This window comes from Salvelinus namaycush, chromosome 15 (genome assembly GCF_016432855.1).
Source record: "Salvelinus namaycush isolate Seneca chromosome 15, SaNama_1.0, whole genome shotgun sequence".
NCBI lineage: Eukaryota > Metazoa > Chordata > Actinopteri > Salmoniformes > Salmonidae > Salvelinus > Salvelinus namaycush.
Genome location: NC_052321.1, coordinates 1,914,008 through 1,930,775, shown reverse-complemented (window position 1 = coordinate 1,930,775; position 16,768 = coordinate 1,914,008). Strand labels below are relative to the sequence as shown.

Below are 16,768 nucleotides of genomic sequence, written 5' to 3'. Positions count from 1 at the left end.
ACCTTTCCGGTCTCTCTACTCTCGCCTTCTCTACGCTAAACCGACCTTACCTCTAAACCTGACCCTAACCCCTAAAACTGACCCTAACCCCTAAACCAGACCCTAACCTCTAAACCAGACCCTAACCTCTAAACCAGACCCTAACCCCTAAACCAGACCCTAACCTCTAAACCAGACCCTAACCCCCTAACACCTACCCCCTAACCTGTTACACTAACCCCAATACCAGACCCTAACCTGTTACCCTAACAGCTACCACCTAAACCTAACCTGTTAGACTAACCCTAAAACCAGACCCTAACCCCTGAACCGTTACCCGCTGGGCCAATTGTGCGCCGCCCTATGGAACTCCCAATCACGGCCGGTTGTGATACAGCCTGGAATCGAACCAGGGTCTGTAGTGACGCCGCTAGCACTAAGATGCAGTGCCTTAGACCGCTGCGCCACTCGGGAACCCAAGTTAAAAGGACGACCTGAAGCTAGTCTCACTAGTGACATGATTCAAGCCTCCGATTGGCAGGTGGTGCTGTCAATCGAAACTAACATCACGCAAGGAGAGTCTCCTGTTGCAGGACGCCAAGCGCACCTTGTATGCCTCATGTCATGAACTAACATCACGCAAGGAGAGTCTCCTCTTGCAGAACGCCAAGCGCACCTTCGTATCCCTCATGTCATGAACTAACATCACGCAAGGAGAGTCTCCTGTTGCAGGACGCCAAGCGCACCTTCGTATGCCTCATGTCATGAACTAACATCACGCAAGGAGAGTCTCCTGTTGCAGGACGCCAAGCGCACCTTCGTATGCCTCACGTCATGAACTAACATCACGCAAGGAGAGTCTCCTGTTGCAGAACGCCAAGCGCACCTTCGTATGCCTCACGTCATGAACTAACATCACGCAAGGAGAGTCTCCTGTTGCAGGACGCCAAGCGCACCTTCGTATGCCTCACGTCATGAACTAACATCACGCAAGGAGAGTCTCCTGTTGCAGAACGCCAAGCGCACCTTCGTATGCCTCATGTCATGAACTAACATCACGCAAGGAGAGTCTCCTCTTGCAGAACGCAAGCGCACCTTCGTATCCCTCATGTCATGAACTAACATCACGCAAGGAGAGTCTCCTGTTGCAGAACGCCAAGCGCACCTTCGTATGCCTCATGTCATGAACTAACATCACGCAAGGAGAGTCTCCTGTTGCAGAACGCCAAGCGCACCTTCGTATGCCTCATGTCATTAACTAACATCACGCAAGGAGAGTCTCCTGTTGCAGGACGCCAAGCGCACCTTCGTATGCCTCATGTCATGAACTAACGTCACGCAAGGAGAGTCTCCTGTTGCAGGACGCCAAGCGCACCTTCGTATGCCTCATGTCATGAACTAACGTCACGCAAGGAGAGTCTCCTGTTGCAGAACGCCAAGCGCACCTTCGTATGCCTCATGTCATGAACTAACATCACGCAAGGAGAGTCTCCTGTTGCAGAACGCCAAGCGCACCTTCGTATGCCTCATGTCATGAACTAACATCACGCAAGGAGAGTTCCTGTTGCAGGACGCCAAGCGCACCTTCGTATGCCTCATGTCATGAACTAACATCACGCAAGGAGAGTCTCCTGTTGCAGGACGCCAAGCGCACCTTCGTATGCCTCATGTCATGAACTAACATCACGCAAGGAGAGTCTCCTGTTGCAGAACGCCAAGCGCACCTTCGTATCCCTCATGTCATGAACTAACATCACGCAAGGAGAGTCTCCTGTTGCAGGAGCCAAGCGACCTTCGTATGCCTCATGTCATGAACAACATGACGCAAGGAGAGTCTCCTGTTGCAGAACGCCAAGCGCACCTTCGTATGCCTCATGTCATGAATAACATCACGCAAGGAGAGTCCCTGTGCAGGACGCCAAGCGCACCTTCGTATGCCTCATGTCATGAACTAACATGACGCAAGGAGAGTCTCCTGTTGTAGAACGCCAAGCGCACCTTCGTATGCCTCATGTCATGAACTAACGTCACGCAAGGAGAGTCTCCTGTTGCAGGACGCCAAGGCACCTTCGTATGCCTCATGTCATGAACTAACGTCACGCAAGGAGAGTCTCCTGTTGCAGGACGCCAAGCGCACCTTCGTATGCTCATGTCATGAACTAACGTCACGCAAGGAGAGTCTTGTTGCAGGACGCCAAGCGCACCTTCGTATGCCTCATGTCATGAACTAACATCACGCAAGGAGAGTCTCCTGTTGCAGAACGCCAAGCGCACCTTCGTATGCCTCATGTCATGAACTAACATCACGCAAGGAGAGTCTCCTGTTGCAGGACGCCAAGCGCACCTTCGTATGCCTCATGTCATGAACTAACATCACGCAAGGAGAGTCTCCTGTTGCAGAACGCCAAGCGCACCTTCGTATGCCTCATGTCATGAACTAACATCACGCAAGGAGAGTCTCCTGTTGCAGAACGCCAAGCGCACCTTCGTATGCCTCATGTCATGAACTAACATCACGCAAGGAGAGTCTCCTGTTGCAGAACGCCAAGCGCACCTTCGTATGCCTCATGTCATGAACTAACATCACGCAAGGAGAGTTCCTGTTGCAGAACGCCAAGCGCACCTTCGTATGCCTCATGTCATGAACTAACATCACGCAAGGAGAGTCTCCTCTTGCAGAACGCCAAGCGCACCTTCGTATGCCTCATGTCATGAACTAACATCACGCAAGGAGAGTCTCCTGTTGCAGGACGCCAAGCGCACCTTCGTATGCCTCATGTCATGACTGAAGTGGAGAAAATTCCTAAATGTCAACTTACACACAGCTCTGACACACACACTTATCCCACCAGACATGCCACCAGGGGTCTTTTCACAGTCCCCAAATTCCAGAACATATTCCAGAAAAGACACAGTATTATATAGAGCCATTATTGCATGGAACTCCGTTCCATCTCATATTGCTCAGATAAACAGCAAACTTGGTTTCAATAAACAGATAAAGCAACACGTCACGGCATAACGCCTCTCCTCTATTTGACCTGGATAGTTGTATGTAGTGATATGTAGGCTACGTGTGATGTTTTTAAATGTATGTAGTTCTGTCCTTGAGCTGTTCTATTAATGTTCTGTGTGGACCCCAGGAAGAGTAGCTGCTGATTTCACAACAGCTACGACCAAATACTATTACTGAAGTGTTGTCTCAGGGAGAATGGCTGTTATTAACATGTTGTTAACGTGTTATTAACATGTTGTTAACGTGTTATTAACGTGTTATTGATAACTTCTGAGCCACTCGGTGGGCTGTGGCTTCACTGCCTGTCGGTGGCGTGATGAGTTATTAATGTGTTACTAACAAGTTATTAATGTGTTACTAACAAGTTATTAATGTGTTACTAACAAGTTGTTAATGTGTTGCGTTATCTCGGGGAGAGAGTCTGAGCCACTCGGTGGGCTGTGTTATTAAGGGAGAGAGTCTGAGCCACTCGGGGGGCTGTGTTATTAAGGGAGAGAGTCTGAGCCACTCGGGGGGCTGTGTTATTAAGGGAGAGAGTCTGAGCCACTCGGGGGGCTGTGTTTTAAGGGAGAGAGTCTGAGCCACTCGGTGGGCTGTGTTATTAGGGAGAGAGTCTGAGCCACTCGGGGGGCTGTGTTATTAAGGGAGAGAGTCTGAGCCACTCGGGGGGCTGTGTTATTAAGGGAGAGAGTCTGAGCCACTCGGGGGGCTGTGTTATTAAGGGAGAGAGTCTGAGCCACTCGGGGGGCTGTGTTATTAAGGGAGAGCGTCTGAGCCACTCGGGGGGCTGTGTTATTAAAATGTTATTAACGTGGTATTAAGAGGAGAGCGTCTGAGCCACTCGGTGGGCTGTGTTATTAAGGGAGAGGATCTGAGCCACTCGGGGGGCTGTGTTATTAAGGGAGAGAGTCTGAGCCACTCGGGGGGCTGTGTTATTAACATGTTATTAACGTGGTATTAAGGGAGAGAGTCTGAGCCACTCGGTGGGCTGTGTATTAAGGAGAGAGTCTGAGCCACTCTGGGGGCTGTGTTATTAAAATGTTATTAACGTGTTATTAAGGGAGAGAGTCTTGAGCCACTCGTGGGCTGTGTTATTAAGGGAGAGAGTCTGAGCCACTCGGTGGGCTGTGTTATTAAGGGAGAGAGTCTGAGCCACTCGGTGGGCTGTGTTATTAACATGTTATTAACGTGTTATTAAGGGAGAGAGTCTGAGCCACTCGGTGGGCTGTGTTATTAAGGGAGAGAGTCTGAGCCACTCAGTGGGCTGTGTTACGTTCCCCAGTTTTCTGTGTTGTGGTATGTATTTGAGTGTGTGTTTCAGGAGATAGCTTCCTGAGTTCTCCATGGCTAATTGATAATTGGAGAGCTGACCACGCCCCCTCGTCAAGAAGCAGCTGACACTAATTACCTTTGCCACCTGAGGAATATAAAAGCCAGTGTTCTGTTCAGGAAAGGAGATCTTTTTTGGAGGGAGAGAAATCATTAGAAGGAGAGCGAGAGAGAGATGATAGGCAGGGTGAGATCATTGAAGGCTGAGGGGTAGATCATGTTGGTTTGGTATGTACTGTGTTAGTTGTTGCTGGGTAGCAGCTTTAATATGTTCTGTGTGAGTTTGTTGCTCAGTCAGACAGAGCCTCATTGATGTCCTGTGTTTCTGAGTGTTTGTGAAATTGTTAGTAATTGTTCTGTTTCATTTGTTCCCAGGGGGGAAGGAGAAGGCACTTTGGGAGTGCTTAGGCAAGAGGCCCGCGGGCATACATATACCCGTAGTATATTCATTGTCTAGGCACACTAGGTAAGACCTGGGCGGACCACCCCCTGTATTTGGTTAGGGCACCAGTGGTGCTAAGATAGGTAAGTAGTGGGTAGGCAGGTTAGATAGGAAAGGGGGAAGTTTTGATATTTACTTTCTTTGCTTTGGTTCCGTCCAGCCCCTTTTCCCCATATTACCGTAAGGAAATATCCTAGTAACGGTAAAATCTGCCTTTGTCGTCCTTACTCACGCCTACAGTCCATACCTCTTACACTTCACAGGGAGTTGAGTTGCAGCAGGGAGTTGCGTTCCCTCTTCTCAGAGGCGTGCGTAACAGGCTGTGTTATTAACATGTTATTAACGTGTTATTAAGGGAGAGAGTCTGAGCCACTCGGGGGGCTGTGTTATTAAGGGAGAGAGTCTGAGCCACTCAGTGGGCTGTGTTATTAAGGAGAGAGTCTGAGCACTCAGTGGGCTGTGTTATTAACATGTTATTAACGTGGTATTAAGGGAGAGAGTCTGAGCCACTCGGTGGGCTGTGTTATTAAGGAGAGAGAGTCTGAGCCACTCGTGGGCTGTGTTATTAAGGGAGAGAGTCTGAGCCACTCGGGGGGGCTGTGTTATTAACATGTTATTAACGTGTTATTAAGGGAGAGAGTCTGAGCCACTCGGGGGGCTGTGTTATTAAGGGAGAGAGTCTGAGCCACTCAGTGGGCTGTGTTATTAACATGTTATTAACGTGTTATTAAGGGAGAGAGTCTGAGCCACTCGGGGGCTGTGTTATTAAGGGAGAGAGTCTGAGCCACTCGGGGGGCTGTGTTATTAAGGAGAGAGTCTGAGCCACTCGGGGGGCTGTGGTATTAAGGGAGAGAGTCTGACCACTCGGGGGCTGTGTTATTAAGGGAGAGAGTCTGACCACTCGGGGGCTGTGTTATTAAGGGAGAGAGTCTGAGCCACTCGGTGGGCTGTGTTATTAAGGGAGAGAGTCTGAGCCACTCGGTGGCTGTGTTATTAAGGGGAGAGAGTCTGAGCCACTCGGTGTCTGTGTTATTAAGGGAGAGAGTCTGAGCCACTCGGTGGGCTGGTTATTAAGGGAGAGCGTGAGCCACTCAGTGGGCTGTGTTATAAGGGAGAGAGTCTGAGCCACTCGGGGGCTGTGTTATTAAGGGAGAGAGTCTGAGCCACTCGGTGGGCTGTGTTATTAAGGGAGAGAGTCTGAGCCACTCGGTGGGTTGTGTTATTAAGGAGAGAGTCTGAGCCACTCGGGGCTGTGTTATTAAGGGAGAGAGTCTGAGCCACTCGGTGGGTGTGTTATTAAGGGAGAGAGTCTGAGCCACTCGGGGGGCTGTGTTATTAAGGGAGAGAGTTGAGCCACTCAGTGGGCTGTGTTATTAACATGTTATTAACGTGTTATTAAGGGAGAGAGTCTGAGCCACTCGGGGGGCTGTGTTATTAAGGAGAGAGTCTGAGCCACTCGGGGGGCTGTGTATTAAGGGAGAGAGTCTGAGCCACTCAGGGGCGTTGTTATTAACATGTTATTAACGTGTTATTAAGGGAGAGAGTCTGAGCCACTCGGGGGGCTGTGTTATTAAGGGAGAGAGTTGAGCCACTCGGTGGGCTGTGTTATTAAGGGAGAGAGTCTGAGCCACTCAGTGGGCTGTGTTATTAACATGTATTAGTTTATTAAGGGAGAGAGTCTGAGCCACTCGGGGGGCTGTGTTATTAAGGGAGAGAGTCTGAGCCACTCGGGGGGGCTGTGTTATTAAGGGAGAGAGTCTGAGCCACTCAGTGGGCTGTGTTATTAAGGGAGAGAGTCTGAGCCACTCGGTGGGCTGTGTTATTAAGGGAGAGAGTCTGAGCCACTCGGGGGCTGTGTTATTAAGGGAGAGAGTCTGAGCACTCGGGTGGCTGTGTTATTAAGGAGAGAGTCTGAGCCACTCAGTGGGCTGTGTTATTAAGGGAGAGAGTCTGAGCCACTCGGTGGGCTGTGTTATTAAGGGAGAGAGTCTGAGCCACTCGGGGGGCTGTGTTATTAAGGGAGAGAGTCTGAGCCACTCGGGGGGCTGTGTTATTAAGGGAGAGAGTCTGAGCCACTCGGTGGGCTGTGTTATTAAGGGAGAGGAGAGTCTGAGCCAACTCGGTGGGCTGTGTTATTAATTAACATGTTATTAACGTGTTATTAAGGGAGAGAGTCTGAGCCACTCAGTGGGCTGTGTTATTAAGGGAGAGAGTCTGAGCCACTCGGGGGGCTGTGTTATTAAGGGAGAGAGTCTGAGCCACTCGGTGGGCTGTGTTATTAAGGGAGAGCGTCTGAGCCACTCGGTCGGCTGTGTTATTAACATGTTATTAACGTGTTATTAAGGGAGAGAGTCTGAGCCACTCGGTCGGCTGTGTTATTAAGGGAGAGCGTCTGAGCCACTCGGTGGGCTGTGTTATTAAGGGAGAGAGTCTGAGCCACTCGGGGGGCTGTGTTATTAAGGGAGAGAGTCTGAGCCACTCAGTGGGCTGTGTTATTAAGGGAGAGCGTCTGAGCCACTCGGTGGGCTGTGTTATTAAGGGAGAGAGTCTGAGCCACTCGGGGGGCTGTGTTATTAAGGGAGAGAGTCTGAGCCACTCGGTGGGCTGTGTTATTAAGGGAGAGAGTCTGAGCCACTCGGGGGGCTGTGTTATTAAGGGAGAGAGTCTGAGCCACTCAGTGGGCTGTGTTATTAAGGGAGAGAGTCTGAGCCACTCGGGGGGCTGTGTTATTAACATGTTATTAACGTGTTATTAAGGGAGAGCGTCTGAGCCACTCAGTGGGCTGTGTTATTAACATGTTATTAACGTGTTATTAAGGGAGAGAGTCTGAGCCACTCGGGGGGCTGTGTTATTAAGGGAGAGAGTCTGAGCCACTCGGGGGGCTGTGTTATTAAGGGAGAGAGTCTGAGCCACTCAGTGGGCTGTGTTATTAACATGTTATTGATGTGGTATTAAGGGAGAGCGTCTGAGCCACTCGGTGGGCTGTGCCTTCGCTGCCTGTCTGGAGAGGAAACAGAGGAGAGAGAAGGAGTGTGGTGTCACGGCAACCTTCGACTCCAACAGAACCACATTCACCAGGGAGGGCTCGTTCCGAGTTACCACGGCGACGGAAGCCGCTGAGCGAGAGGAGGTCATGAGGCAGTTACAGGACAAGAAAGGTGTGTGTGTGTGTTCTTGTGACCCGTTCTTCACATGATGTATCTATCTTGTCGTCTACCATCCCCTGATGTTTTCCCTTTCCTACAGCAGAGGGCGATGTCAGGCCCTCCATCGCTCTCTCCTCAGGCCCCAGCGAGGGTGTGGTGAACCAGGCTGTGGCCCCTCTACCAGGGCCACCGTCCCCCTCCTCCTCTCCTCCCCAGGGCCCCCAGGTTATCCCCCGCAGACACGCCCCAGTGGAGGTCCTGGCCAGACAGGGTTCCTTCAGAGGGTTCCCTGCCCTCAACAACAACTCTTCTCCCTTCAAACGGCAGCTGTCCCTCAGGATGAACGATCTGCCCTCTACCATGCAGAGGAGTTCTGACTTCTCCATGAAGAACACAGGTCAGTCTGTAACTAGTCTGACTTCTCCAGGAAGAACACAGGTCAGTCTGTAACTAGTCTGACTTCCCCATGAAGAACACAGGTCAGTCTGTAACTAGTCTGACTTCCCCATGAAGAACACAGGTCAGTCTGTAACTAGTCTGACTTCTCCAGGAAGAACACAGGTCAGTCTGTAACTAGTCTGACTTCCCCAGGAACAACACAGGTCAGTCTGTAACTAGTCTGACTTCTCCAGGAAGAACACAGGTCAGTCTGTAACTAGTCTGACTTCTCCAGGAACAACACAGGTCAGTCTGTAACTAGTCTGACTTCCCCATGAAGAACACAGGTCAGTCTGTAGCTAGTCTGACTTCCCCAGGAAGAACACAGGTCAGTCTGTAACTAGTCTGACTTCCCCATGAAGAACACAGGTCAGTCTGTAGCTAGTCTGACTTCTCCAGGAAGAACACAGGTCAGTCTGTAACTAGTCTGACTTCCCCAGGAAGAACACAGGTCAGTCTGTAACTAGTCTGACTTCCCCATGAAGAACACAGGTCAGTCTGTAGCTAGTCTGACTTCCCCATGAACAACACAGGTCAGTCTGTAACTAGTCTGACTTCCCCAGGAAGAACACAGGTCAGGCTGTAACTAGTCTGACTTCTACAGGAAGAACACAGGTCAGTCTGTAGCTAGTCTGACTTCTCCAGGAAGAACACAGGTCAGTCTGTAACTAGTCTGACTTCCCCAGGAAGAACACAGGTCAGTCTATAACTAGTCTGACTTCTCCAGGAAGAACACAGGTCAGTCTGTAACTAGTCTGACTTCCCCAGGAAGAACACAGGTCAGTCTATAACTAGTCTGACTTCTCCAGGAAGAACACAGGTCAGTCTGTAACTAGTCTGACTTCCCCAGGAAGAACACAGGTCAGTCTATAACTAGTCTGACTTCTCCAGGAACACTCTTGTCTCATTCACCTACAATAGCAGCCATCACTTTGTAACCATGTATGAAACAATATTAGGCATCAGTGGCTTGCTATGTGAACTTTGGTTTTCAGAATGTTTTTGTCCATAATGTATCTGTCCAATACAACAGTATTGTCCATAATGTATCTGTCCAATACAACAGTATTGTCCATAATGTATCTGTCCAATACAACAGTGTTTTTTGTGAGGGTACCTCATGGCTGAATGTCCTTTCCCCATTCCTCCAGTCCCAGAGATGGAGGGAGAGGGGGACAGCATCAGCTCGTTGTGTACCCAGATCGCCTCAGCCTTCAGTGGGCCTCCTGAAGACCCCTTCTCCCAGGCCCCCATGCCCCGACCAACCTCCTCCCCACAGTCACCTGTAGCGCCCCCGGGGGCTCAGCCAGGTAACTACACTTCACTGCAACACAAACCTAGACAGCCGACACACACACAATAACACAAGTTCACATGCATTTTTCTGGACCTTGTCTCCCTGCATTTTGAGGAACACATTATTAAGTGTTTATGACACTTCAGTTGATAATTTCTTGCATATTAATTCATTATCTAATATTACCATGTCTATATACAACATGGTGTCTGTATGTATCATCTAATATTACCATGTCTATATACAACATGGTGTCTGTATGTATCATCTAATATTACCATGTCTATATACAACATGGTGTCTGAATGTATCATCTAATATTACCATGTCTATATACAACATGGTGTCTGTATGTATCATCTAATATTACCATGTCTATATACAACATGGTGTCTGTATGTCTCATCTAATATTACCATGTCTATATACAACATGGTGTCTGTATGTATCATCTAATATTACCATGTCTATATACAACATGGTGTCTGTATGTCTCATCTAATATTACCATGTCTATATACAACATGGTGTCTGTATGTCTCATCTAATATTACCATGTCTATATACAACATGGTGTCTGTATGTCTCATCTAATATTACCATGTCTATATACAACATGGTGTCTGTATGTATCATCTAATATTACCATGTCTATATACAACATGGTGTCTGTATGTATCATCTAATATTACCATGTCTATATACAACATGGTGTCTGTATGTATCATCTAATATTACCATGTCTATATACAACATGGTGTCTGTATGTATCATCTAATATTACCATGTCTATATACAACATGGTGTCTGTATGTCTCATCTAATATTACCATGTCTATATACAACATGGTGTCTGTATGTATCATCTAATATTACCATGTCTATATACAACATGGTGTCTGTATGTCTCATCTAATATTACCATGTCTATATACAACATGGTGTCTGTATGTCTCATCTAATATTACCATGTCTATATACAACATGGTGTCTGTATGTCTCATCTAATATTACCATGTCTATATACAACATGGTGTCTGTATGTCTCATCTAATATTACCATGTCTATATACAACATGGTGTCTGTATGTATCATCTAATATTACCATGTCTATATACAACATGGTGTCTGTATGTATCATCTAATATTACCATGTCTATATACAACATGGTGTCTGTATGTCTCATCTAATATTACCATGTCTATATACAACATGGTGTCTGTATGTCTCATCTAATATTACCATGTCTATATACAACATGGTGTCTGTATGTATCATCTAATATTACCATGTCTATATACAACATGGTGTCTGTATGTATCATCTAATATTACCATGTCTATATACAACATGGTGTCTGTATGTATCATCTAATATTACCATGTCTATATACAACATGGTGTCTGTATGTCTCATCTAATATTACCATGTCTATATACAACATGGTGTCTGTATGTCTCATCTAATATTACCATGTCTATATACAACATGGTGTCTGTATGTCTCATCTAATATTACCATGTCTATATACAACATGGTGTCTGTATGTATCATCTAATATTACCATGTCTATATACAACATGGTGTCTGTATGTATCATCTAATATTACCATGTCTATATACAACATGGTGTCTGTATGTCTCATCTAATATTACCATGTCTATATACAACATGGTGTCTGTATGTCTCATCTAATATTACCATGTCTATATACAACATGGTGTCTGTATGTATCATCTAATATTACCATGTCTATATACAACATGGTGTCTGTATGTCTCATCTAATATTACCATGTCTATATACAACATGGTGTCTGTATGTATCATCTAATATTACCATGTCTATATACAACATGGTGTCTGTATGTATCATCTAATATTACCATGTCTATATACAACATGGTGTCTGTATGTATCATCTAATATTACCATGTCTATATACAACATGGTGTCTGTATGTATCATCTAATATTACCATGTCTATATACAACATGGTGTCTGTATGTATCATCTAATATTACCATGTCTATATACAACATGGTGTCTGTATGTATCATCTAATATTACCATGTCTATATACAACATGGTGTCTGTATGTCTCATCTAATATTACCATGTCTATATACAACATGGTGTCTGTATGTATCATCTAATATTACCATGTCTATATACAACATGGTGTCTGTATGTATCATCTAATATTACCATGTCTATATACAACATGGTGTCTGTATGTATCATCTAATATTACCATGTCTATATACAACATGGTGTCTGTATGTATCATCTAATATTACCATGTCTATATACAACATGGTGTCTGTATGTATCATCTAATATTACCATGTCTATATACAACATGGTGTCTGTATGTATCATCTAATATTACCATGTCTATATACAACATGGTGTCTGTATGTCTCATCTAATATTACCATGTCTATATACAACATGGTGTCTGTATGTATCATCTAATATTACCATGTCTATATACAACATGGTGTCTGTATGTATCATCTAATATTACCATGTCTATATACAACATGGTGTCTGTATGTATCATCTAATATTACCATGTCTATATACAACATGGTGTCTGTATGTATCATCTAATATTACCATGTCTATATACAACATGGTGTCTGTATGTATCATCTAATATTACCATGTCTATATACAACATGGTGTCTGTATGTATCATCTAATATTACCATGTCTATATACAACATGGTGTCTGTATGTATCATCTAATATTACCATGTCTATATACAACATGGTGTCTGTATGTCTCATCTAATATTACCATGTCTATATACAACATGGTGTCTGTATGTATCATCTAATATTACCATGTCTATATACAACATGGTGTCTGTATGTATCATCTAATATTACCATGTCTATATACAACATGGTGTCTGTATGTCTCATCTAATATTACCATGTCTATATACAACATGGTGTCTGTATGTCTCATCTAATATTACCATGTCTATATACAACATGGTGTCTGTATGTATCATCTAATATTACCATGTCTATATACAACATGGTGTCTGTATGTCTCATCTAATATTACCATGTCTATATACAACATGGTGTCTGAACTACTAGTAGTTCCTCTCTCTCTGTCTGTTGTTGTGAACGGTCATGTCTTCTCTCCTTCTCCTGCTTTATCTAACTCTCCAGCACTGCCCCCTCCACTTCCTGCCCGAGACACTAACCCCTGGGCCAAGACTCCTGGCCACGCAGGGCATCATACACCCCCGACCTCGTCCTCAGCACACCCAGGTAAGGACTTGGTGTTTGGTTACTGTGGTGGTTCTGTTTCTATGGACTGAGACACCAGACCAGAACACAGACTGGTTCTGTTTCTATGGACTGAGACACCAGACCAGAACACAGACTGGTTCTGTTTCTATGGACTGAGACACCAGACCAGAACACAGACTGGTTCTGTTTCTATGGACTGAGACACCAGACCAGAACACAGACTGGTTCTGTTTCTATGGACTGAGACACCAGACCAGAACACAGACTGGTTCTGTTTCTATGGACTGAGACACCAGACCAGAACACAGACAGACTGGATTCAACTAAACTGATTCCACAGCAAGTCTGACGTGGGATGAGGGCTTAGCAAGTTAGCAACGTCATGATTGTCATCAATCAATCAAATCTATTGATAATGCTCTTTCTACACCATCTGTTGTCGGTGTTATTGTACAATTTTAAGATGTTTTCAGGTTCAATTATTAGTAATTACTCCGAAACGTCTATTAAACAATCCATGATGTTTTCTCTACCAGGAGGTGATTGGACGACCCCAGTGATTGTAGCTCCTCCCTCCGCCACATCGTCTCCTTCTCACCACTCCCACCGCCGTACGCCGTCGGAGGCTGACCGCTGGCTCGAGGAGGTCACCAAGTCTGTCCGCACTCCGCAACTCGGGTCCACACCCCCCTCCCAACCGTTCCTCACCCCCAACCCCCCAGCCTTCTCCATCCCCCCAACCCAGGCTTTCATTGTCCCCATGCCTTCCACCCAGCCCTTCCCTGCCACACTACCCCCTAACCAGGCCTTCCCTGCCACACTACCCCCTAACCAGGCCTTCCCTGCCACACTACCCCCTAACCAGGCCTTCCCTGCCACACTACCCCCTAACCAGGCCTTCCCTGCCACACTACCCTCTAACCAGGCCTTCCCTGCCACACTACCCCCTAACCAGGCCTTCCCTGCCACACTACCCCCTAACCAGGCCTTCCCTGCCACACTACCCTCTAACCAGGCCTTCCCTGCCACACTACCCCCTAACCAGGCCTTCCCTGCCACACTACCCCCTAACCAGGCCTTCCCTGCCACACTACCCCCTAACCAGGCCTTCCCTGCCACACTACCCCCTAACCAGGCCTTCCCTGCCACACTACCCCCTAACCAGGCCTTCCCTGCCACACTACCCCCTAACCAGGCCTTCCCTGCCACACTACCCCCTAACCAGCCCTTCCCTGCTACACTAACCCCTAACCAGGCCTTCCCTGCCACACTACCCCCTAACCAGCCCTTCTCCACACCCCCTTCCCAGGCCTTCTCCACACCCCCTTCCCAGGCCTTCTCCACACCCCCTTCCCAGGCCTTCTCCACACCCCCTTCCCAGCCCTTCTCCACACCCCCTTCCCAGGCCTTCTCCACACCCCCTTCCCAGGCCTTCTCCACACCCCCTTCCCAGGCGTTTGCTGTACCCACCCCCCCAACCCAGGAAGTTGCCCCTGTGGCCTTCATGTCCTCCCTGCCCCCTGCGATTCCCATGCTGCCCCCTCGCCAGCCTGCCTACCACACCCAGGCCCCAGCCTCCTACCCCATGTCCAACGGGCTGCCCTATGCCCATCCCAGTGTGCCCGTGATGGGCATCACACCCTCTCAGATGGTGGCCAATGTGTTTGGTTCAGCCACTCAGCCCCAGGCGTACCCCACCCCCCAGCCCCAGGCGTACCCCACCCCCCAGCCCCAGGCGTACCCCACCCCCCAGTATGACCCTGTTCAGCACACTGTGTGTATCCCCTTCAGTAACCCCCACCAGCAGCCCCTTCCCTTCCAGGCACCCAATGGGAGTGTAGCCTTCAACGGGGGTGGGGCCGACAGCTGGGCCCCTCCCTCCCTGCCCCCGCCGTCCTCCCCGGCCCCTCCCCTGCCCCCGCAACCCCTGGCGACGGCCGATCCCTTCGAGGCCAAGTGGGCCGCCCTGGAGAGCCGCTCCCGCCAGCGCACCACGCCGTCGCCCACTAACCCCTTCTCCTCCGAGCTGCACAAGACCTTTGAGATCCAACTCTAGAGCCTGAGAAGCTAGGAGGAGGAGGTGGACTGGGACTGAGGAGGAGGTGGACTGGGACTGAGGAGGAGGAGGAGGTGGACTGGGACTGAGGAGGAGGAGGTGAAGGGGAGAGGATACTTTTTTAATGAATTTGCAGGTTGGTGAGAGACGGAAGAGGAGCAGACTAGCCTTTCTCTCAGTCTCTACATCCGCCTGGATTGGCTTAGTGGAGGACCTGAGTGGAGGAGATGGATGGGTGGAGCTATCAGCAGGGATGAAGGATGGAAACAGTGGGACGGGAAGGAGAAATGGATGGGTGGAGCTATCAGCAGGGATGAAGGATGGAAACAGTGGGACGGGAAGGAGAAATGGATGGGTGGAGCTATCAGCAGGGATGAAGGATGGAAACAGGAAGGAGACATGGAGGTGCTGCTGCTTACCAGACATTTAATTTGTATTGTGGGTTTAGTTGTGTTGTTGCTTTGGATGACATGGAAGTGGACATGATGACCCTGTGGAGTGGTAGATCTGAGACCACACAGCCCCAACCCCAGCCCCGACCCCCAGCCCCGAGCCCCAACCCGAGCCCCAACCCGAGCCCCAACCCGAGCCCCAACCCGAGCCCCAACCCCAGCCCAGCCCCGCCCCGAGCCCCAACCCCCAACCCCAGCCCAGCCCCGCCCCGAGCCCCAACCCCAACCCCAACCCCAGCCCCGACCCGAGCCCCAGCCCCAACACCAGCCCCGACCCGAGCCCCAGCCCCAACCCGAGCCCCAGCCCCGAGCCCCAACCCCAGCCCCAACCCCAACCCCAGCCCCGACCCGAGCCCCAGCCCCGAGCCCCAACCCTAGTCCCAACCCCAGCCCCCCGACCCGAGCCCCAACCCGAGCCCCGACCCGAGCCCCAGCCCCAACCCGAGCCCTCCCAGCTCTCGAGACACACTCAAACAACTTTACCAGGGGTTGCTACCCCTTCCTCCATCTCCTGGTCCAGCTCACAGCGCCCCCAGGTGGCTGGAGTATGATTTGCTCTCCCGACCACCTGGCAGGCAGAAAGACTGCAGCACTGAAAGACAACTGAGCTTCCAGACCAGAGGTTCTCATCTAAAAAAAAAAAAAAAGTGAGAGAATGCCAAAATCTTTATTTTTATGCATTAAGGTATATTTTAAAATAGCTTTGGAAATCTAACAGGAAAGTTGTATGTAATCTTTGCCAAGGGCACAGAGGATAGCTAGCTACAATGAGAATGAGTGGATATGCAACGTGTATACAAGAAATGATCATATATTATAAATATATATCTATTAAGAATATATTAGTGTACACAGCTCACGGCAACTGGTTTCTATGATGACGTAAAGAGAGAATACGTGTGTTGAAGGGACAGCTGTTTTATTTTGTATTTTTTAATGAATTCTGTCTTATTTTGCCGTTCGTTATTTTCATCCTGTGATTGGATGAGCATCTCACTGTAAATAGTAAATCATCATTGCAGCAACAATCAATGTGGATCCAGCGGTGTGACGGTAGTATGGGGTACCCCGGGGTGTATTCATTAAGAACCAAACGGGGAGGGACCTACTTGAATTTTCCAATAGAAACTCTTGTTTCCATTGCATAACGTTTTGCTACGGTGTGCGACTAATGAATACACCCCAGGCTGCCTCTGCTACCACTGATCTGCTCTCTCAAGTCTCCTTACTATGATAGTACTCATCTAGTACTCGATAGTACTAGTAATTAGTACTCATCTAGTACTCGATAGTACTAGTAATTAGTACTCATCTAGTACTCGATAGTACTAGTAA

The 16,768-nt window shown here is 48.2% G+C and overlaps 1 protein-coding gene across 2 annotated transcripts in view; it reads left to right on the top strand.

Moving 5' to 3' along the window:
• LOC120060102 (protein numb homolog) overlaps positions 1-15,586 on the top strand; it is a 103,149-nt gene extending 87,563 nt beyond the window's left edge. Inside the window, exons 5-9 of one of the 2 annotated variants that reach the window (XM_039009181.1) lie at positions 7,723-7,924; positions 8,016-8,309; positions 9,502-9,660; positions 12,842-12,943; positions 13,462-15,586. In XM_039009181.1, coding sequence (XP_038865109.1) covers positions 7,723-7,924; positions 8,016-8,309; positions 9,502-9,660; positions 12,842-12,943; positions 13,462-14,981 — 2,277 coding nt within the window. In that variant the 3' untranslated portion in view covers positions 14,982-15,586. Of the gene's footprint in view, positions 1-7,722; positions 7,925-8,012; positions 8,310-9,501; positions 9,661-12,841; positions 12,944-13,461 lie in introns of both variants that reach the window. The other variant, XM_039009180.1, reaches the window with a different exon arrangement.
• The last annotated feature ends 1,182 nt before the right edge of the window (positions 15,587-16,768 follow it).